This window comes from Eurypyga helias, unplaced genomic scaffold (assembly GCF_000690775.1).
Source record: "Eurypyga helias isolate BGI_N326 unplaced genomic scaffold, ASM69077v1 scaffold12844, whole genome shotgun sequence".
In the NCBI taxonomy this organism is placed as follows: Eukaryota; Metazoa; Chordata; class Aves; order Eurypygiformes; family Eurypygidae; genus Eurypyga; species Eurypyga helias.
In genome coordinates, this window is record NW_010245681.1 from 5,796 (window position 1) to 29,331 (window position 23,536).

General features: G+C 39.0%; 1 protein-coding gene across 1 annotated transcript; it reads right to left on the reverse strand.

Moving 5' to 3' along the window:
* Window positions 1-3,186: 3,186 nt before the first annotated feature.
* Window positions 3,187-19,369, reverse strand: EMB (embigin). The gene is made up of 10 exons (XM_010150167.1): window positions 19,303-19,369; window positions 18,372-18,458; window positions 16,197-16,286; window positions 14,860-14,949; window positions 12,492-12,666; window positions 11,157-11,245; window positions 7,394-7,521; window positions 5,968-6,247; window positions 5,139-5,172; window positions 3,187-3,244 (listed from the first exon to the last, which is right to left on the reverse strand). The coding sequence occupies exons 1-10, from the start codon at window positions 19,367-19,369 to the stop codon at window positions 3,187-3,189; spliced, it is 1,098 nt and encodes a 365-aa protein (XP_010148469.1).
* Between the last annotated feature and the right edge of the window lie 4,167 nt (window positions 19,370-23,536).

Here is a 23,536-nt window from a genome sequence, read left to right on the forward strand (position 1 = left end):
GTAGAAATAAGTTCTTACCATTTCTGATTAAAAGGTAGACTTCTTTCCGGATAGTAACTCCCCCCTCTTTTTTGTTGCAAAAGGTATTAAAAAAGGTATTAATTCTGCTTTATTCTGAATCTAGTTTAGACCTGTAAGTAAGCTTATTTTACTACTGAATTTCCTAAAAAAAAAAAAAAATTATGTTTCAAACACTTAATACACAAATCTTTGAACTGCAAACATTTCCTGGCAATAAATCTAACAAAAATGCTGTTATCAATGAGAAACCCATACAAAAACCTGCAAAAGCATTCTGTTCTTTTTTATAGTGCATAGAAACTCCAAGGTAAAAATATAATAAACACAGTACATTAGCAAGGGAAATCTTTATCGGTGTTCAGCCCTTACAGTCAACCATTTAAAAAACATGGGAGGCATATGACCATTATTTGGACTTTAACTTGCAGTTAAAGGCACAGAATAAACTACAAAAAAACCCAACCACAAAAGCAGAGCTCAGAATGTATTTTGTCCCTGATTTCCAACAAAACAACCAGTGCTAGGCTTTTTGATATTTTCAAACCCATAAGTAAAATAGAAAGGGGATTAAATCCATTTTCTCTATCCCTTTATCTGTGTTCAATAAGAAATTACCAGTTTAAGGAAACTTTTAGATTTTTTTCCTTTCACTTCCCTAAGGAGTTTGCAAATGTTGCCCCTTTTTTCCTTACATTGCTGTTGAAAAATTTTGAGAGACTGAAATTTGAAAGAAATTTTGAAGACTTTAATTTTCCTTTTTTAAAATGGATTTTCTTATTTTCCTTTTGGGTTTGAAGCAAAGGCAGCTAATGCAATCAACTTTTTCTAGTAGCTGCGTATTTTTCAATAGCTGAATGCATAAAATAACTGAATGGTATAGCTAGAATTATGGCAACTAGCTCTTCTAAAGCAAGACAGTAAGTCATAACAGGAGTGTCACAACTTTATGAATAAGAGAACTAGTGGTATTTATGTTGTTTTATCCCACTGCCTAGATAGTTTTAGCTGCTCAAGAACTTTTCTGTGCTCTGCAAGGAATTTAAGGGACAGCACAGTATACTGCGAGAAGTAAGAGTTCCAACCAGACAGGACGTATGGTAAGAGCCATATAGGTATGTTTGTGAAATTTGTGTTCTGTGTAAGTTAATCACAAAACTGGCTTGGCAGCCCTCAGATCCTGCAGCAATTTGTGCTGCAGGAATTATTTCAGTTACAGTAACCTATCAGAACATATCCCCTTTGCTTCTTTCATCTACTCTGAAATAATGCCGAAATCTTGATTGTACAGTATTTTAAGTGTTTAGCCTATTTAGAATCACAATACAGTAGCACAGACAGATGGCAGGACATCTTAAGAAAATGCATATCAGAAGTATCCAGAATGTACCTGTATTTTTCTCCTTTAAAAGAAGCTAAAAAAAAAGTTAGAAAGATGACATTTTACTGTTCAGAGCAAATTGAAAAACTGTTGATGTTGCATTTAAATAAAGATAAAGATTTCCCTTTAACCACTTCTTTGGTAAAAATGGCATGTCATATTTGCTTCACAGCTAGTAAAAGGCATTTTCTTTGGTAGAAATACTTTTTAGATCTTACCAGTCCAGTTTTGTAACACTAACAGGTCCATTCTGTATTACCTGTTCATTCAGCGAATGCAAGGTTAGTTCCAGTTTAGGACATAAGATCAAACACATAAAACAGCAAGTCTGATCACATAAAACCACCTTTTAGCAGTAAAATGACAAACAGTGTTAGATAGCAGAGATCTAAATGCAGTATATCAGAATACATCATCACCTATACAAAATGAGCATTTTAACAGTAATTTTTAAAGCACATTATTTCTCATGTACGTGTAGAGGAGTTTACTTGGAAGCACAGTGGATGTTCAAAATGCATAGCCGCATACATCTTCTGTAGCGTTGTGATAATCTCCACTTCTGTTGGCTTACATCTCCTGAATTAAAGAACACACATTTCCTTATATCATACATTCTATTATTTTGCTGCTTAATACTCTCCCATATTTGTTTAAAAATAAAAACTTTTCTAGTTTATATTTTACAATTTTTTTGAAGGGTCCAATTTGAAAATCTGAATCTTTAGTTATTCACGAAGTGACATGTGCCAAAAGGACTCTACAGGAATGGGATCTTTGATCCAATATGGGATTAATCCTTGGGAACCTAAGTGACATCATCAAGTAAAGTAACATGCAGGAAAGAGAATACTCTTGGAAAGATAGTTGGTTTTGAGTGTTTTCTGATTTGTTACTCTCTCTATTTGAGCTTTATCTGATACTTCCCTTTCTGTTCTTTAAAAGAAAGGGTATGGAAACAATATGCCTTCAGGTAGATTATTTCTGATGAGAAAAGACAGTACCAGCCGCAACATGAATGCAAAGTCACTCACCCCTCATCTTGAGATGAGACTGGGGTGCCAGAAGCAAGGAGAGAATAACAAGGGGAAGTAGCTAGTGTGCACAGCATTGGTCCTCGACTGAGAGACCATCCTCTGATGAGCATTTCCAGACTGCATAAGTAGAAGCAGCCTGTAATTAGACTGCAAAGCAGGCAGAGAATCAGGGTTCATTATATGGCTTACACAGGGCTGCAATACCTCTGCTTCCTCGTCCTACCACTAATCCCTTCAGTCACCATCTATTAAACTGTCTTCTTTCCTAGATGCCTATAACCCCTTGTTTCATATCTCTGGTACTGCCACATTCCCCACTTGCATCCTTCCTCCAGAAACTCACTCAACATCCAAAATACAGCCTGGAAATACAGCATTTTGGATGCATCAGCAATTCTTATGTGTCTCAGCAGTTAACCTGGCACCCACAGAAGTCTTTCATGATCAGGAGTCAAGCAATTAAGCAGGTTAATCTGGGTCCTACGTTAAGGACTGCATAGGTGAGCAGAACTATTAAACCTCAATAATGACAGTATTGCATTAAAAGGCTTTGGACTCACTTGATGATATTACATCATGAATGACTATACTGTTTTATCTACAAAATCATTCTATTACTATGTTGTTCCCACATCAAAAAATAGATTGGGATAGTACAGTGGACTTGTTTGTCACTATATTAGAGTGCTCAAGATAAAAGTAAACTCTGGACTCAGTTTCAACTCTTACTTACCCCTTTAGGAACTCAGATTAAGTTTTTCTGTGCCTTGCACTACCATTTTCCAGACTGTTGCTCTCTTCTGATTTACTGTAAGAAAGAGGTTAAATCCAAAACTCAGCTTTTAAGTATAGAATGAGCACAGTCACTCCAGTCCCACAATCCAATGAGAGTACGTCTAAAATGTATTTGACTCTTTTAGCATGTGAAGTTATGAAGATTTAAACAACAAAAACTACTGGCTATTGAAGTTTCAGCCAAGCAGTGAAGACTCAACTAAATCCCCCACAAAAATCCCACATGTTCTAGGCAAAAGTTGTAAGAGTTATAGTATTCCTAGAAGTTATTGCTATACTATCATTTTATTCAGTGGACAGAATTTGTTTATAAAGTGAATGATCAAATACACAGGCAGTATACAGCTTAAACATCCTTAGGACATGGGCTGCAAGTGTCATATGATTGCTCCTTCTGGAGTGCCTACAACTAGCTATATGGTGTTGGTCACAACCCAGACTTGAATCAACAATTCCCTTGCTGAAAAAAAGTTTCTGAATCACTAGCTTCCCACCTAACAGTCGGATGTGACACGTTAATTATAGCTTCATTAACCAAGTTCAGCTGTATTACTCATCACTTGACATAACAGACCAGAAAGGTTCCTTTGAAGCCATTCTCTGGTACGCAAATCTTCTAATTATCAAGTAGATGAAATAACTTTAAGTTACTAAAATCAGGCAAGAAGTACTTAGTTAAACAGATTTCTCTCATATATGTTTATCTTAGAACTCCAAAGTAAAGATCAAGCAGCTGGTCAGAACCAGACCCCACATCTCAAGCACAAAACATTATTTTTATGCACTATACTGTGTTTCAATCCTATAGTAATACAGTTTCAGCATGTTTGTAAGAAGCAAGGCTGTGCAAACCAGGGCAATTACTCAACTTCCAACCCAAGACATATCCCCAAACACTCAGCAGTATAATAGCATACTATATTCAAGGCATATCCCTACTTTATACTATAATTGAATAACAGCTTTAAAGCTGTTTAGGTAAGGGAAAAGCACTAAATATTTTCAACTAGCACTGGAAAAAGGAATAGGAAGGTGAATACAATGCAGGGAAACAGAGGTCACGGCAGCAAGAAATACAGAGGGGAACACAGCTACTCGGAGACAAAGAGGCAGAAAAACACAGGCAGAGAGAAGGGACAGAAAACTGGAGTAGACTGGACACAACTGAGTAAGAGGGCCTGCTAGGCTGCATCTTAAAATAAGAAGTTAAGAGGCCAAACAAAACGACTGGACCTCAAGTGATGGGCAGAGGGAGAGAGGTATAGCTTATTTTAGCAAGCCAGCCTTTAGAAATGCATCATCCTAAGGAGGGAGGAGCCAGCATGGGAGCACCAACCCTCAAGCAGCAGAACAGGAACAGAAGTGCCTACACCTTCTCCTTTGGTGCAGCCATTCCCATGCCCAGGGAGCCCAAGCCATCAGCACAGTGAGAGGCCACCCAAGAGAAGTTGTCATTACCACCAAAATGCAAAAAATACAAGCTCCCAACACCCTAGCAACCACAGGCTTACCTAGGAGAGTCAGGGCTTTGATCACATGCAAGTAAGAGAAATGTGTGTTAATATGGACAAAAATACACATGAGAAATTTCAAAGCCTGTCCTGTAATGTTTCCACCTGAATGTGGTTTTCCCCATTTACAGCATTTTAGGATGAGTTTATGATGAGGGCATACTGGGCTCTCACAAAAAAGTAAGATATCTTCCAAACACTACAGTGATGTGCTAAGTCAAAAACAGCCTTCTGCACATTCTCCAATTCAGAAGTCTTAAGGGAAAGGCTAAACTGTACTTTCACATTCATCACTAACCCTCACCAATTGGGTCAACAAGAAGGTATAATTTTATATGACACTAATATGCAAAAGACCAAATATTTAAAACTACAGTATACAAATGCCTTACTTACAGCTGCACAACTTGGTCAAATTCTTTTTCATCCTCTGCATAAGAGAAAAATGTTATATGAGGTCTCAGCTTAAGAAACAGTGGAAAAGTTCTGTTTAATTGTCTAGAAGTTGTTTCTGATTTAGTTTCACTTACTCCATGGAAAAATAAGACTAGTTTTCTTGAATTTGTAAGTAAAACAATAAAATATGTGTCAAATTAATTTGTTCCTCTATTCAATGGAATTATCTTCAAGTTCAGCTAAAAACTTACATATTAAAATCAGATTAATAATGTAAGATATAACATGCATATTATATACAAGTATAGAAAAATGCATATACACAGACACATAAATCCATATATGTATAATCCATTGACACATGTGCACATATTTTATATGTGCAGTCACTTCTGTTTCATCTCACATATGTAGTTTGGCTCATCTATGCATGCCTTAGGTTCAGTAACCAACCAATTCTGTTTTAATGCATTTTTCCTTCCTCAGTTTGTAGACAGACATTCCTCTCATCAAGACTACTAACAGTTGCTTCCATTGCTAAGCTTCCCCCCAAAAAATATAGCCTCTAAATTCCTTTGTCTTGGAAAGAGTATATCAAACCCTTTCGATAAAGTACTGTCTATTGAAAGAACTCTGTACCTGAATTCTAGACTCATGGAAGAGATTTAAAAACCTAAAACAATGCAGTATTCTAGAAGAAGTTATTTTATCATAAAAACACAGATGTGGAAAAAAAAGTCACACTGAACTTCATGTACAAAGTGTTATGGGTCATACTTTCAGCTGCAATTTCAATGTAAGTCTAGAAAAGACTAACAAAAAGACTTACCTGCACGTTTCTCTTTCTTTTTTGAATAGATCTCATAAAGGAAAACAACAGTTACCAAAGTAACAGCTTCAGCCACAATTGCAAGAAAGGGTTTGAGAGGCACCATGAAGGACAGAACTTTAAGCACCAGCTTTCCTTTACTTTTCCCTAGTTCAAAAGCAGCTTCACACCAATATACACCATCATCTTCCTTGGTGAGTTTCAGTATCTTCAGATGGGTTACATTGGCAGATCTATCAATTCCATACTTATCTGCCAGCAAAGAGTCATCAATGGCAATCTGAAAATAAAAAAAAATACATTACAAGCCTTATTAGTGCAATAACAAAGTTCTTCATCAAATTACTGGTATGATCACCAGATGGTTCTATACAGGGAGATGCAAAATGAGTTAAGAACAAGCAGCATTGGTGAAGTGTACTTAGTTCATCTCCAAGTAAAGGATTCATTTTTGCTGGATACCCTGATTCCCTTTACATTCAATGGGGGAAAACATGCACTTTTAGTGAGCAAGCTGTCTGACCTGTTTTAACCCATTGAAAATCAGGTGAAACGTGTCCTTGACTCTACTGACAAAGGCAGCCTCAGGTGTCAGGCTCTAACATCCAGGCTTCATTACAGCACAAAGCATATGCTTTGAATGAAGCTGAAGGGGGAATGCTGCTGCACTGGGAAATGTTGATTGACTTGTACAACTGCACTACTCTCCCGCAGTATAGAAGAGACAGATCTGTTTGCCTCCTCTCAGCTCGCTGTGCTTCCCCCAATAAAGGGCTAGAACAAAGTAGCTATGCTTCCAAGGCTAAAGGGGATCCTGAAAGGTAGGTGTGTGAAGGGGAAAAACTGCTGAGCAAGATTTCTCCTCACAACCTTTAAAGCAGCATCTGAAGTAATAAGATATTTAAACTCTTTCAGAACCAAGTGGCACAGCAGTCTCCAACACAGGATGACCTCCTTCAGGTCCACTGCCCCAGAGAGGGCATACAGGCTGGGAAATACATAAGTGCTTGTATCTGGAGAAGGAAGAGAAGGGACATGCTCCTGTTCTCCCTCAAGCCTCCAATACCTCATATGTCTTATGAGGAGTGTCCTGCTATGATAAGAATTATTTTTTTTGGTATCAAGCAGTATGATTGGAACAATACAGCCATCATTAAAACAAGTTAGATGAGTCTTGAGATACTTGTCTTTGCAACAGTACTTTTATCTGGGCAGTAGGAGCATGGCAGGGACTTTTTCTAAAAAAGTGTCATACAAAACAAACTGCATCCTTGTAATAGTAATACTTCTAAAGGTCTCAGATACTTTTCCATTTGCTGAGATTTACATTAACTTCAATGGAAATGCAACCGGTAGTGCCTACAGTGAAATCATTATACTTTGCAAAGTGTCTATACTTTTGCCACATTATTTTGCTTGACCTTACCTGTTCACTTCCATTGGTCATATACCAAGTCCAAGCAATGGGAGTATAACCAGAGCTTTTACAAATCAGTACAGTTGTATCTCCTTCATAACTGATTATAGGTTTTTCTTTATCTTCAATTTTTGGTACTATGAACAAGTAGGAAAAAGTTAATAAAGTAAGACCTACAGGCTTTAATTACAGTATTAAAATATATTTAGATATGTATTTACAGTAGTCCATTCATTCTCTTTTCCAATAAGGAGACAATTCTATCATTCCTGCCACAATCAAAATGAACAGTCAGTTCAACCTGATATTCCATATACAGCATTTATGCAGAAGATTACAGGAATCCTGCACCTAGTTGCTATATAACCTTAAAGGTTGCTTAATACTGAAAACCAAGTGACCAGACTGATATCTCTCCTTGCCCATTTCCTCTTTGCCTTCCTTCATGTGAACTACATGCTTCAGTTCTAGTACTCTAGAACTAAAAATACTTATTTTTCCAGCAATTTCACTCAGTCTGACAAAACTCATGGATGTGTATTCCAGCCAAAATGCTACCGGCAAAATGGTATCCGGCAAGCTGTACCTACAGAGAACCTTTTTAGTAAGTAAGCAAGACTGCAGGTTGAGGGATCTTTGTAGTTACAGACATCTCCTAAGCTGAAGTAATGACTTGTGGATGCACATGAGTAAGAAGGACTTTTGGTCCAATCTTGCTAAGGACAGAACATGGACACAAGAGACTTCAGAGCTATTTGTCACAGCCATTTTAACTGCAGATGCACCACAGCCTTCCAAAAGCAAAAGCTCAAAAGAGGCTGTTGAATACATTGAGGCCTCCCACAGACATTGCTAGAGCTGAGCAAATATAATAGAGTATGTATTTCCCCATCCTCCCTCCTTCCCTCTTTATTAGAATGTTTACCAGCCTATTTGCCTCAGATTCATTTATTTTAAATTGTACATCAAGTTTCATTCATCTTGTAATTACAGATCCAGTATATCTTTTAAATTATACTGGTCACACAAGACTAAACAGGCCAAGAACTTGCTTTTAGCAGTGAAGATGGAACAATTTGGTTTAAACCAAGATTGTTCTTGTTCCCTCCCCTTGCTGACTGGCTCAGCACAAATTGATTGTCCCAGAAAAGTTCACTTCTCAGGAGTATTCGAAACAAAAACTTCCATTCCAGAAATATATATGAAACCAACTTGTTAATAAAAACACTGGTCACAACCTCCGAATCTGCTGCACCGTACATCAAATCCAGTCTTATTACTAGTGAAGCCTCTCACTCTGTATGTATCTGTTTCAATCATTAAACACTATCCTTCTAAAGAACAGTGGCAGAATATCTTTACTGCCGCCAGTTAGAGGGACAACTTCTGTAAGTTGTAAAGGGAGTGGTAGAAAAGTCAAAAGCAGGTTGGGGAGAAGAATGAAATATGAAAATAAATTTTAAAAATGTTGTAAGCAGCACTACAGGTTTGTATGGCAATCAAAAAGATTTAGCCATGCTGATCACTGGCAAAGCACAGCTATAGGTATACCAGCAATAGCTTTACCACATCAGCCACAATTAAGGACATGAATATCCATCATGAGTTCTGGGATCTGGCTCTCTAACAGAGTAGTTAATCCTCAAATACATGCTAGGAAGTAATATGCTTTGTCCCAGCTTTTTTTGCTAATAGATCGCCCAGAACTGCTAACAAAACCACTGCTATACAGAAAAAAAAAAATAGAAGAGCTGAACAGACAAGTGGTCACAGAGCATTTATACCAGTCAGATTTCCACACTGGCTTAAGACCAGAGTTATTCCATAGTACATGTACCTGGACAGCTACATAACAATGTGTTTGTTCTTTGCTGAGGCAACCTATTCTGCCCTTGAATATAGCTTTTACAACACTTCATGCCATTTTAAAGTGTCCATTAATGGTCTCCATGTTTAATAATTAGAAATTCCTATACTTCAAATAGGAACTATTCAAGCATCTCACAGCATTATGACTTTCTGCAGATCTAGGTAAAAGCTGAGCTCTTCAAAATCTGCACTGTTATGCCAGGTTGTGATGGGGGAGAAAAGGAAGAGGCAACACTTCCAAATAATGTCTGTCTGCTGAGTGGAAAAGCTACTGCAGTTAGTTACAGCAGCAATGGCTTTAGCCACTGAGGCTATACCAACACATTACTCATCTTTCAGTTTGAGAATTGTTCCCTCTGCATTACTGACTGGAAGATTCAAGGACTTCTCCTTCCCATTTTCTTTACTCTCTCATTAATCTTGAAAAGTGTCAAGCCAGTACTTTTTATGGCATCAGAAGTGGCAGCATTCAACCGTTGTGAAGCAATTCTCCCATCTTCTTGTAATAAATCAAGAAGCCCTAAGCACTGTTCTGGAAAAGATGTCTTCCCTATTGAGTTATTCCTGCCCTTACCAGAATAGTTATTCTATACTTTCAAAAGAATAAGGTCTTGTTTGACTTTTTTTAATCTAAAAAGAAGACTTGAGTAGCCTTTCAACTAAACCTCACACACACTGGCAAAACACATATAACCAATTCTAGAGATTAAAAGTTCTTTCTTCAGTATTGCATGCTAGTCTCTCCAGCTGAAGGTTTGAAAGCAGGCATTAACATTACTATTGAAGACTTAAACATATAATGAGTTGGAAGGGACCTTAAAGACCATCTAGTTCCAACCCCCCTGCCATGGGCAGGGACACCTTCCACTAGACCAGGTTGCTCAAAGCCCCATCCAGCCTGGCCTTGAAGACATCCAGGGATGGGGCATCCACAGCTTCTCTGGGCAACCTGCTGATGAGTTTCATCAAGTCATATGATGATATATGCCACGGAAAAAAGCCAGCTTGCAGCACTGAGAATTGCAAAGCCCTGCTGCTTAGTTCAGCTGAGGTCAGGGTAGTTATTTGAAAAAGTTAGGGTTTTTAGGCCTCTGTGTTCAGGGAGAATCATTCTTATATACTGCAGCCTGTGGAGCTGTCACCAATCAGATGATTGCCTTGCTCTCTACGAAATAAGAACGTTGGGAACATAGAAGGGAGTAGCTCTCAAAAGATGAAGGTTCTCAGCAGCTTGTATTTCATTCCTATGTCTTCTATTCAACCAGATTTCACCTACTGCTGTCAAGGGCAACATTATCGGAGAAGAGAATACAAAACAGAAAAGGCCACTCACACTGCCAAATGAGCACAGTAGCCTTCCATACAAGAGTTGTTCTTACATAGAATGAGAGAAGCACTAAAGCAACAACTTCATGTTTCAGAGATACAACTGGATTTGTTCAAAACCCTGCCTCTATTCTGCCAATCATTCCTCCCCTTGTAACACTAGAGAAATCTCAGGCTAAACTTTCAAGTCATTTGCTCTGCTTTTTGAAGCATTTCTGAGACACCATCCTTTCGTCCTACTACCCAGGAAGTGAAGAGTATTCACTCCTGCTGTAGGGATGAAGAGGGAAGGGGAAATCAGTTTCTCATTTAGGAAAAATTAGGTTTAGGTTTTATATTTATAAAATATAAATTATTTATGTTTATATATGCTCTTTTAGGTTTTTTTAAAATGGCTTTTAGTTTTGGTTCAAAATACTTCCCTCCATGCTACAGGAGTGTCTGACAGTGATTGTCCCTTAGCTTGACCATATTAGTCACTGCTTATCAAATTATGTTATAATTTCCATACTATGTGGAAACCATTATTAATACAGGATTTCAATGGTCACGTGAGGCAAAATTTAAAATAACTTGCCTTGTAAGTGAAACATAGCGCTGATTTCTTCTTCACCTTTCAGAGTACAACTGTAACTTCCCAGCTTACTGCTGTCCAAGATACTCAATCTTCAAAAAAAGAAAGTATCACTTATTTGCTTTTCTGCTTCTCTTTTCTTTCATCCTACAACTATCAGTAACTAGTAATTAACATTCTAACCATCATCCCGGCTCACAATGAAACAGTAATAACAGAGTCAGTAAATAAGATCCCAATGCCTGTTTCTCCATCTGTACAGTAATGTTATTTTAGATTATTTTTGTAGTGATTAGTAGTGGAGCAGAGAACATACATCGTGGAAAAACATTAGGATTCAAGCTTAGTAGAAACAGCAGGACATTTTTAAGTCAGATCATTTTCACCCTTCTTGCTCACAGAAGGCCAAACATGTCTAAGTCGTATGATCTACAGGTTGCCAAGTTAGATATGAGTTCACTGTGTGACCCATACAGCATATGCTATGTAGGACTCCAGAAGAGATTAAAGTGGTTTGCTCTTTCCAGTCAGTTAGTGACTAGCATGTCTCCAGCACAGTTTTTAAAGAAAGCTGTCCTCTAATGTAAAGTCCAGCGCCTTCACTGCTGGCAAGCTATACAGGCACTTTGAATAACATTCATGTGGTTGTGTTTGTTTATATGGAGTAAAAGAAAAGCAACAGTACAGTCTCATCACATTTTCTATCATATAAATATTACTGATGTTAAGCAATTAAATCAACTAGAGATTACCTGGTTAAAACTAGCCCATTTACAGATTTCTGAAGTCCAACAGTTAACTGTAGCAATAGAAGAAAATTTTCTACAGCTTTTCTTGAGTCTCCATAGAGGTCCAAAAGAGTTAAGAAAACCTTTTAAAAACCCAAAGTATCTTCACTCTAAAGCTAATCACCTCTCTTTTGCTAACTATGAAGGAAAAAGTGATCATTGATGCTTTTCATACTTCTGTAAAGCAGCACTGAGGTGGAAAAGTGGAAAGTGGGGGAGCAGAAAGGAATTTAAATATTTTAGCAACCTTGGACGGATGTTACTACCTCACTTATTAAACAGAATTACTGGCCTTTGAAGAACTGTGTCCTTATTCCATATTCTTGAAGAAGCCTTTTTTCCCCACACTAGAGGAAAAGCAGGTGCTCTTCCTCCAGGCTGAAGGTAACTGCAACATTTCTCCTTTCCTCTAGCTTTAATATGCTGATTAAGGCATGTAGCCATCACCACATCTGGCTATTTCTCACACGTAAATGACTAGAAACGGGCAGTGTACATGCATGTGGTAACTCCTTAGAACCTGCAAGTCAGACTGAAGAATGCTACTTACTGGATGCTCCAGCTGGTTTCAGTTTTATTGATGTGGCTGATTATTTCATTTCCCCTCTTCCAAGTCACCTGAAGACTTTTCAAATGAGAGTATTTATTGTCCAATCTGCATGAAAGTTCAATTCTAGTTGCACTGTCCAAAGTGATATTTTTTTGCATGGAATTACCAGAAACACCTAGAAGATGTTTAAAAAAGTCATTTATGAAAACAATTCTGGGCAAAGACGACATTCAAAGATTGTGTTTAACATATGCTGGATTACAGGTGGATACAGTTGTGCTGCTGTTACACTTTCAAAGTAAAAAACATGAAAACAATGAGACAGTGTTTGACAGCAATTTTCTTAATATGTAACTGAGTTACAATACTCATCCATTACAAAATTGACAGTCACTCCATTCGTAGGTAAGCTTCCTGGAGGGCTCTAATATAGAAACATAGATACTCATTTCACTGGAAGCAAATTGACTTATGCTTCTACATAATTTAACCCAATACAAAATATATTAAGTACTTAGCTCTCACCAAGCAGAACAGTGTCTGCTCTCAGTCTGAGCTTCCTTTTTGGCTTTACATTTGTTGTTTATTGATTAAAATTATTAGTAAATACATAAACAGTTTTATTATTGTCATCAAAAAGTTACTTGTAAATGTCTATTAGCATGCAGGTTTTAACCAGTTGCGTATTTTTATGGCAAGTGTCCTGTTGCTAGTGAAGTTGCTGATAAAATCTACCACCTTAAAATTTTTGGATCAGGTCTTTCATGCTGCAGCTATTCAACTGAAACTAACTAGTCTTCAGACCCATTTATGGCTGCCTTTGCCTTCCTAGTGGCAAACTAATAAAATTACAGTGTAAAAACATTCCAGTACAGGAAAAAACCTGACACTTGCTTTTAACAAGCTCCACGAGCATAAAACAAGTGTATCCAAAAAATAGGTCTCAACAGTATGTATCTTCCCCAATCCATACAAACAGCCTTTTATAAAACAACTCCAACTTTGTACCTGTCAGCCCTGACATTTTATTTTATAACTAGCTTTTTCCTTTTACATATTATAGATAGAACTGTGGTTAGTCCATCCAAACACTCCATGAAAATTTATTCCAGGTCTCATCTCAATCCTAAACCTACCCTGTAGTACTTGATGGTCAAAAAAGCACAGGTCAAAGTGTTTCACATCTCAAATTCTTTCTGAGAGAAAAGGAAGTTTTAAGGTACAGCTCACTGATTTAAGTAATGTGAGTCATACCAACAAAGCAGCAAAGTCTGGCTGAAGCAGAAGCACCAGACACTCCCATAGATTACTTGAACTTTACTGGGTCTGGCAGGAGCATTTAGAGCATGCAAAACAGCATGCCCAGAACTCCAAGTCCCTGCCAAAATATTACAGATCTGTTGAACTGGGGTTAAGCACAGAGACGCAACACTTCATTGCAAAGCAGAGTTGGTTACTGCAAGTCATTTATTACAGCCATTACACTCGAGTGAGCCAAGCGTAACTCACCTTGTTGAGATTGTTTATGATCAAAGCAATTTTGCAAATGGAATTGGTTTCACAGTGGCAAAAGTTTTACTATCAGATTAATTACACTGGCTAAAAATAGCATCTGTAACTTTTGATATCACCTTAAAATTAAATCCACACTTTAAGTGAATGGAACATGAAAACTCCATGCTGTTGAAGATTAACCACTAGCAAGACTGATATCTGGGACATCTCTGCACCAAGAGTACACGCACCAGAACAAGAAATAGACACTACCTTGTATTTTCTGCTAGAAGCAAATACAGCATGAATACTGTGCATTTATGTCCCTGAATTATCATACCACTACTTTGCAAAGGTGTTCCAGTTGATCTCCTCCAATTGAGAGATTTCAATTAGATGAGTGTTTCCAGTTGTCCAACAAAATAGTTATGAATGCTTATTTGGCAACTGGGAACTTCCTAAAGTAGATGTGAAAACTCTTATCTTGCCTTTTCTCCATGCTTTCACTCCAGCAATGCTGCAAAACTGAGTAACACCTGCTGGTTAACAAGCACCTTCACTTACATGGTCTCTCACCAGTGCAAAGAAATTTTCACTTGAACTGATTTGAGGGAACCGATAGCTATGAGTTGGTTTTACTTGTGGTTTTAATAAAAATGTAAAAATCTAATAATTATTTTGCAGTGGAGAATAAGAACATAAAACAGAACAGTGCAACAGACTTTTCTTTCTCTGAGCTCATCACTTGCTCACTGTGAGCATCTTGACTTTATCAAGACATTGCCATCCTAGATATTGCTACAACTCATACAAAAGATCATGTGTAATCATAGGCAGTCAGTATAACACAACTGGAAGAGAAAATAACACTCACCAGGTAGAAGCACCTCATATTCCACAAAAGTGACATTAGACATGTTCCCTTTGGTTGCCTGCTTAAACTCCTGTGTGGTAAGATCTAGACCTAACAAGGTTATGGGGTAAACAGAGTGAGATGTTATGATCCTGTAGAAATAATCAGTGTTAATATGGTACAGCAATTGTTTCTTATAGCAATCTTGAGGAATAAAAAAAAGGATCTTGCCAAATGCTATGGAGATCCCTTCATATAACCTGTGTGTTAACAGCCAGAATGTTAAATTAGCAGTGTTGTGTGGCTGCTGTTACAGCAATTATGCCATTTTAGAAGACAGTTTCTAGATTTAATGTAATGTTGTAATTGTGAAAGTTACCACCTGTTTAGGGTATTGACAACCACAGGCTGATTCAAAGGGTCACCTAGACATACTACTTTTCCTAAGGGTGGGTCCTAGATGTATGGTACTACAGTGTTTAAGCAGAGCTTGGAAAAGTAAAGTTTTAGAAAAATAAAGAAACGGACAAAACACTGCCATTCCCAAAACCAATACAATTTAACAACACAGTCTACCTCTGGCTTTCTGTCTACTTAATCTAGACCCAGCTCTAATGAATGCAGAGGCCATAGTGGCCTGTGATCCACTAGAACATGGTCAGTCCCTCACTGCTCCACAAAACTGTTATACTGCAGTAAATTTCCTTCCACACTCAAAGAGTATCAAGATTGATCATCATCTGCCTGACTGAAGTCTACTCCTTTCCTTCTGTGAGTGAAAACTACACTTAAAAGGTTTAGTATGGCCAAAATCCCTTTTCTGTAGGGCTATGGATGCTGTAGTATTCAGAGACTATCTTTACAAAGCTGTACAATACTTGATAGAGCTATCAGGCAGGCAACTGTAAGCATAAACAGTCTCTTCCTACCACTGTACTTGTTCTCATGCTCTGTGCATTTCAAGAACAGAGCAAGAAAGCAAATTAATAAGCTACAACTTCAGCAACAGATGTAGCCCAGCTAAGGAGGTATCACCCTTCCACATCTACACCCACCATTGTTTCCTTAGGAATGTGTATGCAGACAGTACAATACTAGTGAGCTGAAGCACACTGTAGGGGAAGACATTAGAAATCATGCTTAAAGGAAAGGTCAATTCAGTACAGTTATAGCAATCTTGATTTTTTTCAGTTTCCACAGTTACTTTCTATACAGCCTTAAACCTCAAACTGTTTGTCTTGGCAACCACTAACTAATACAAATCCTCCATAACTACTTAATTAAAAAATACTAAGGTAGAACCCTTAGGGTAACTAAAATTTTTCAAATTTAAGTAGAAGACATGTGATTGCTTTTACCAGGTGTAGATAAATTATGTCCAATAGTCAAATGATCTGAAGGACTCCCCTGAGTTTTCCAGTTGACAGCTTGTATAGTTGTCATGGGCTCTGAAAGTTGAAAAAAACCAAACCTTTTACAAAAGTTTTCTTCAATTTAGTGATGAAACACAAGAAAGATTCCATGGTAGGTAAAATACACCAAATGTTTTAAGCCACACATTTTACATGCTTGCAAAGTAATTTCATAATGCATTTCAGGAATATATAAACGAATTGCTGACTGAATCTGCCTGATCACACAGCATTTTAGGGGAAAATCTTTTTCTTCTTTTTGTACAAGGAAAGGAGCTTCATTATCTCTCTCGTCCATGTACTGAAGAGGTTTGCACTCACAGTTGGGAAAATAGAGAAAGTTGGGCTACAGCTTCAGTCTTCTTACTGAGAGAAGCACTGGGTGGCAGAGTTGATCACTTTGCAGTACAAATAGCATCTCTGAAAGCCTAGATCTTCTCAGAATTACTCCTTTTCTTTTTCTGCATAAGATACTGAACTTTTAGGTCAAGTTCTTAAACATATGCCACTCGGCTACAGCTGAGAAACTGGATGCACTGAAGGAGGTCTTTGCTAGTGGTTTGCATCTAAGGGTCCCTGAGCAAGCATAAGCAGAGGTACCACATGCCTTCCAAGTTGCTGGCCTGTTCTGTAAAGCAGTGTTTACCAGCATGTCTGCTCACAACACAAGGAATGCTACGCCACAGGCAATCAGCTATTTGCTCTTTCCTACCTTCCCTCATGATTCAACCAGTTTATGTGACTATAAACTTGTGTATTAAGGTGGACTATGCAGAAGAACAGAGCCTCAGGCTAGTTCATTTGGTGGTTGTTGACAGCAGACTATTGTCAATCTCAACTACTAGTCCAAAATGGCTTTTAAAGCAAAAGAAATTATGAAGCTGTCTCCTAGCACTAGAGAGTAAGTCCTCTTCCTCTAGACAAGAGTGCCTTGATCCCTGCCTGATGGAGAAAAATGAGTCCAAGTGTTTACCCTGAAATAACATGCAAAGGCTGAACGTGTTCTGGGTAACCTTCCTCTGTGCATGCAAACATCTTGAGAGCATAACAAGATTGTCACAGATCACACGAGTTTGTCTAGTGCACGCATCACCTGGTTTGTTACTGAAATCCCTCATGATGGCAGATTCGTAAGGCACCAGTGCCAGTTCATATGGTGGTTGTTATCCATCCACAGAAATCCAGACAACCTTTGAAGTGTCTTGCACACTAATAGGATCCACATACTGACTTTCTTCCTCAATTCACATATCAAATTAAAATAGTCAGATGAGGTCATATTATACAAAATACTTTGTATTTTAGGTCATATGTATGTGTGTGTTTACGTATGGAAAGAGTTGCTGAATCTACTAGCTACTGCACTCCTAGTTCTCACACACATTGTGCTAAGAAGCTCTGAACTCCAGGTAAACAGCATTACCACCTCCAATGACAAAACTGTAGATGGAGTAACTTGTCAGAACGTGCTTGCATTCATGTATAGATGTAACTTGCCCATGTGTGATTTGCTTGAATCAAAATGTGCTCTGGTACACTGCTCAATTCCTGCTACTAAGGAGAAAGGAGAGGCGAGACCCAATCCTTGCTTTCTTCTCCTACCTAGAACTTATTCTCTGCCACCTATCAAATCCACAATTAAGGTCCAAAATACAGTGGATAAACTGTGGGAACAAAGGAAGGTTTTGAAGCATGCGTAATTAAAAACGGACGGATGAAGCAGTGATGCAAGGGCACTATTATAGCTCTCAGTAACACAAGAGCATATGGAATCCACACAGGAAAAATAATCTAGTACAAGTGCTAGAAGAGAACCTCCTGCCATGGTTCTAGTCTAGGAATTATCCCATCTCCAGGGTCATTGCCTGCTTTTATGGCATATATGCATAAGGGCAACAGAACATACAACTGGCAGTTGGATAGTCTTTTGCCCCAGCCCTTAAAATGTCCATGACATTTGATCATTTGCAGTGACTTTAAAAGGACAAGAGGATATACTTACTTCTGTTTCTTCAATTTTTTGTTATAAGACTTTAGACGAAAGTGTAAACTCTACACAGCAACTTAGGGTCACTCAGAAAAAGTATTAAAGCTTTAGTTGTACTGAAATAGAAGAATTACCAGGAGAAGATTCATGAAGTTCAGCTTGCATCTTCGTCAAAGAGCTTGCCTGAGACTGACTGGCATCCTGTGTTGTCATAGTCGCATCTAAAAAAAGAAAAAAGATGTTAAGAAACTTCATTCTTTACCAGTTGAACTGAGTTAGCACTATCTAGTTCATGAAAAGAATGCAAACAAAACCTCCTCACCTCTGCCTACAACCTCAATTTTTCCCAATGTTTGAGCATATACAGCCAAAATGTGCAAGAATTACTGTTCCTTAGTTGTTTAGCTTACCTCAGGCAAGAAAACATTAAAGAACAGAGGGAGTATATAATGATCTAACTGTTGTATACAGATCTTTTCTTCTAGTTAGCATATAGTCAGGCAAACCTGTTCTTCAGAATATTCCAGCAGACAAAGTTTAAAACTTCTATTAAAACCCTGTCTTATTGGCTTAGAACACCACATCTTATGACACTGACTCTAGTTGATTGAATGCAGATTAGCAGATTCATTAATAGAATACGAACCTCATTACAACATTACTCTGTTTAGTGATGCAGCTTTTTCCTTCTATTACCACCTTGGTGAGCAAAACAAGAGACATCTGTGTCAAACACTGACTTCACCAGGTAATACTAATGACTACTTCCATTTTCCTTAACACCACTGCAAATCTGATTCTGCTCCTATAATAGAGTTTTTGTAAGAGCCAGGCAAGACTCCAGGGGCTTGCTTTATGCTCTTTATGTTCCCTCTAACTGGAAAAAGGACAGCAGGGGAAGAGGTGGAAGTCTTGCTAGTTTAATAGAAGAGTGACACAGCAACATATTTAAGAATTCAAGGACCCTAAATGTTTTACAGAAATAGAGAGGTTTGCTCTTTCCTTTCTGCTCCCACACCGGGTGCCAGAACCAGTTAGCCTAAAACAAACACTATCTTCACACACTTGGGTATTCCAGGGCATATTCTACTGCCATAGCAGCAGGATGCACCTCTTCCTCAGACTCAGCCATCTCATATTACTAGCTTCTAAGTGGTTTGGCCAGTAGTACACATGGTAAAGAAACCAACATGTCTTTTGCAGTTGTGACTGAAGTCTGGAAGGGGTAATAAGCTCAGACACGCAAGACAGCAGCAAGCACAGACGAGGGGTGAAAAGCCACATCATGCTTTTAAGTGTGTTCAAACTTGTTGAGAGCAGTGCCTTCAGCAGAAGGTGAAGTCAGCACTCTGCCCATTCCTACAAGTGAACAACACCATGAACACCTGTACCCCATTTCAGCAGTAGAGGCACAGACAACCTACAGACTGGCACCTCCAGCACACACATACTCCAGACCACCTCAGTCATGCCTGGCTCATACTATTTGCTTTCTCAACATGCCCATCATACTTCAAACAGTTCGGATCAAGAGTTGAACAAGGTAGTCAAAGCATATGATTTAAAAAAAAAAAAGCATTAGTGGTTCTTAATGACAGACTTTTCATACCAGCCCACTAGTCCCACAGCCAAGTGCTCCCTCCCAGCCCTCCACTCCAGCAAAGAACTTCAATCCACTCTTAGCATCTGCTGGCTTATGACCTAGACCCAGTCTTATAACGCAAGACTCTGTCTTACTCTCTGCTTGACAGAAGTGTTGAGAGCAGGGAAAGCTATTATGCTTCTGATATTCATGGTAAGGTTGAAGGAAGGTGGCAGATAGAAAAAAATCATGGACATCTTGAGGCATTCTGAGATGTCATGGATCACCTGGCTGTCTCAGCTTAGTAGATGCATCACCTGCACAGTAATTAAAATTCCTAAAGATGATAAATTTAGAAGGTGCCAGTGCCAAGCTGTACAGCAGCTCTGTTATCTCTCTGCGAGGAAGCCAGATGACCTGCAACATGTTTTGCATACTAATAGGGTTAGTGGCTTTCTTCCTTAAGTCACATACCAAGTGAAAGCAGTCAAGTGGTCTTACTTCTAGTCACCACTGCTCTTACATATCCGTATGTCAGAGCACCGAGGTAACACTGCACTGCTCATCCTCTCTGAAGGAGACCTGCTGAATAATGCCAGATCAAGATGACCCAGCACTGCATGATTAGTGTCATCAAGCCAGGCAATGATGCAAGCCAGTGTCATGGTTTAACCTTGGCTAGCAGTAAGTACCACACAGCTGCTCAATCATATCCCTTGCTCCCCCACAGTGGAGGTGGAGAATCAGAGGAAAAGACAAGGAAATGGGCTGAGCTAAGAACAATTTAACAATTGAATATAAACCAATATTATATTGATGCTAATATTAGCACTGCTACCAATAAAATAGAAAATAAAACCTAAAATAGAAAATAAAACATATGATGCAACAGCTTACCACCCACTGACAGACACACAGCCAGGTCCCAAGTAGCAAGAGTCCGAGCCAGAGAGCTATCGCAGTGGAGTCTGTGGGTACCCCACAAGCAACAGCACAACCAGGAAAGCAAACTGACCCACCAACTCCAAGCAAGCTAACAAAACAGGCTAAGGAGCCATGGCCCCCTGGGCAGTCCCCACTCATGTACTGAGGATGCTGTGCTGTGGAATGAACTACTCCTTCAGTTAGTTTGGGTCAGTTGTCTGAACTGTATGTTGATGTTATCATATGTCCTCCCCAACTCATAATGAGGAAGTTAGGAACACAGGTGCAGTACAAGAAGCTGAAAAAGACCTTGAATTAGTGCACTCCATAGCACCAAATCAGTACTGTTCTCAGGGCAATCCAAAGACCAGTCTCATACCAGCCACTGAAGAAAGTTAACTCTGTCCCGACTAACACCAGCACAGCCACTCAAGTGGAGTAACTTCAACTACTGAGTCATGGCTACATGCCCTACCCTATAACTGATTTGCATTAGATGTAATCAATAGCATGGTAGCCTGCTGTGTTCTTGTTGCCCTGATCATTCTGCAGAAAGGAGTAGGTGAGACTGAGGTCATTAATTTATTAGTCTACCTCACCTCTGCTCCCTTCTGCAGCCAGTATTCAGGGGATAAAGTGTGCATGTACCATACTTGTAATCACCAGAGCAATTTCAGGTTTTAAAAATCTGTTCACTTTTTTTTTTTTACAGATGATTGGCTGAGCGTAGGAAGGTTGAGATACCGTTTGGTTTTTAATTTAACATCATTAATAGTTAGTTTAATGGCAATTAATTTAATACCAATTTTGTGGTCTGTGCAGGGGCACAAGCCTTCAGCAGCATCCAGAAATCAGGTATCAGAACCTCCTAGTGCCTCTAAAAAAAGAGGCAAAAGCTACAGGCTGAGCTCTGAGGCACCCAAGGGTCCACGTTCCAAATGCCCTGACAAACACTCTTCCCTCAGGACAGACTAGAGAAATCCAACCTGGAAGCAAAGTCTGCAAGAAATTACATGTATCCTCTACTCGTATAAGTCCCTGGTATCTTTAGGGGCACAAGTTGGGAGATGAGATGTGGTGCAATTGCTTGTCCTAAGGGCAGCACACGCTGCAACTCATTAGGCACCCACAGTGGTAACCAATGAAGCAGTAAACTCTGAAGAACAGCGTTGTGACTCCACTCAGTGCAGAATAAAAGTGATGGTTTAAGTTTTTCCAAACAGTTAACTAAACTATAAGGAGAGTAAAGATAAGAGTTAGTGCCTAAGAACTCCCCTTAAGCTACTTACTCAAAATAAAAGTCTAAGAAGCCTCCTGTAGTGCAGAAGGCTATGCAATCAGCCTTTCTGCAATTTGGTCCTTGTGAACCTAGCACTCCCCCTGGCTGCTTTTACTACAAGCATTTATTTTGATTAAAGAAACCCAGGAAACCCCTGCATCTCCTGAACATGAAGCTTCCTTTGCTGCACCTGTGCAGCTAGTCCCTCTGCTTGACTAGGTTTTTGCACATCTGGTTAATAAGCAAGAGTATTTTACTCTTCCTCACATTTCAATCATCATGGAAATCACAGTATGAAGCCTCCCTACCTAGTTCATACAAATTAAGTTTTTAATAGAAATCTGAAAAACCGACAGCCTCACTTTATACAGATGAATGGCACTAAAGCAGGTGGCTCATTTCTGATGGCTGCTGAAAACTGGGCATGATATCCACCACTTTAGGAAGATGGCAGAGCTGTGTAAATATTGGAAACAAATACAGTTTTGTTGGGTTTTTTTTACTCCCCCCCCGACAAAGATATCATTTCACTGATGACTTCACATAGTTAGAATTGCAAACACCATTAGGTACAGTTTTCAGCAGTAATGGTGATCAAAAATAAACACTATGTGGCTAACTTGGGACCCACATTCCTACAAGTATCACACCATTTACAGTCAAAACTTTCTGATCAATTAAGTAAATTCTTAGAAGAGATCAAGTTGTATGTATGCATAAAGCGTCTTTAAAAGATGTAAGAACAACAAAGCAGATTCTCCTCTAGGAGCATATATAAAAATGTACGTATTTTCAACAAGCTTTGAAAACCACAAAACACATTTTCCATCCCGTCAGATTACGTGAGCCTGCCACAAATTTTACGGAAGTTATCATCACACAGGAAACAATGTTGACTCCTCTCAGAGTTAGGAGAGAGGAACAAACACGTACCTAGTTCCATACCACACAGCAAAAACGCAGCTAACCGTCCGTGGGGAGCTGAAGTCACAGCAGTAACATACATGTATTACCAAGGGCAAAGGGTCTGCCAAGACATGCTCCAACAGCCACATCTTGCACGGCAAACACCAACAACCTGATACTTCCTTCCGTTACCATTAAGTATTTCTCTGCCATGCTTTGAAAACAGGGGCTAACAACAGAAATCCACTTGTTTTAGAAATAAACTCTTATTTTCCTTAGAGGTGTCTGGCCTGCTCCTGAGCAGCTGAAAACCACTAGAGGAAGAATAGGGCCTAGAAAGCTAAATCCCTCTTCCTTCTTAGATTTTAAATGTTACCTTAAAAACACATTATAAACCCCACACACCCCGCCAATGAAGACTCCTCACAACCTGCTAGGCATACTGATATTTTAGTAATTTAACTTGCCCGTTTGGGGTTGGTTTCCCCCCGCCCCCATGACTTGGGTGATGCTTCACTTGATCCGCACAGGGCAGCAACACAACACTGTGCCTCGACCTCCACCTCCTGCCCCTGGGAACCCGCAGGTCCTGCTGTGCACTAGTCATC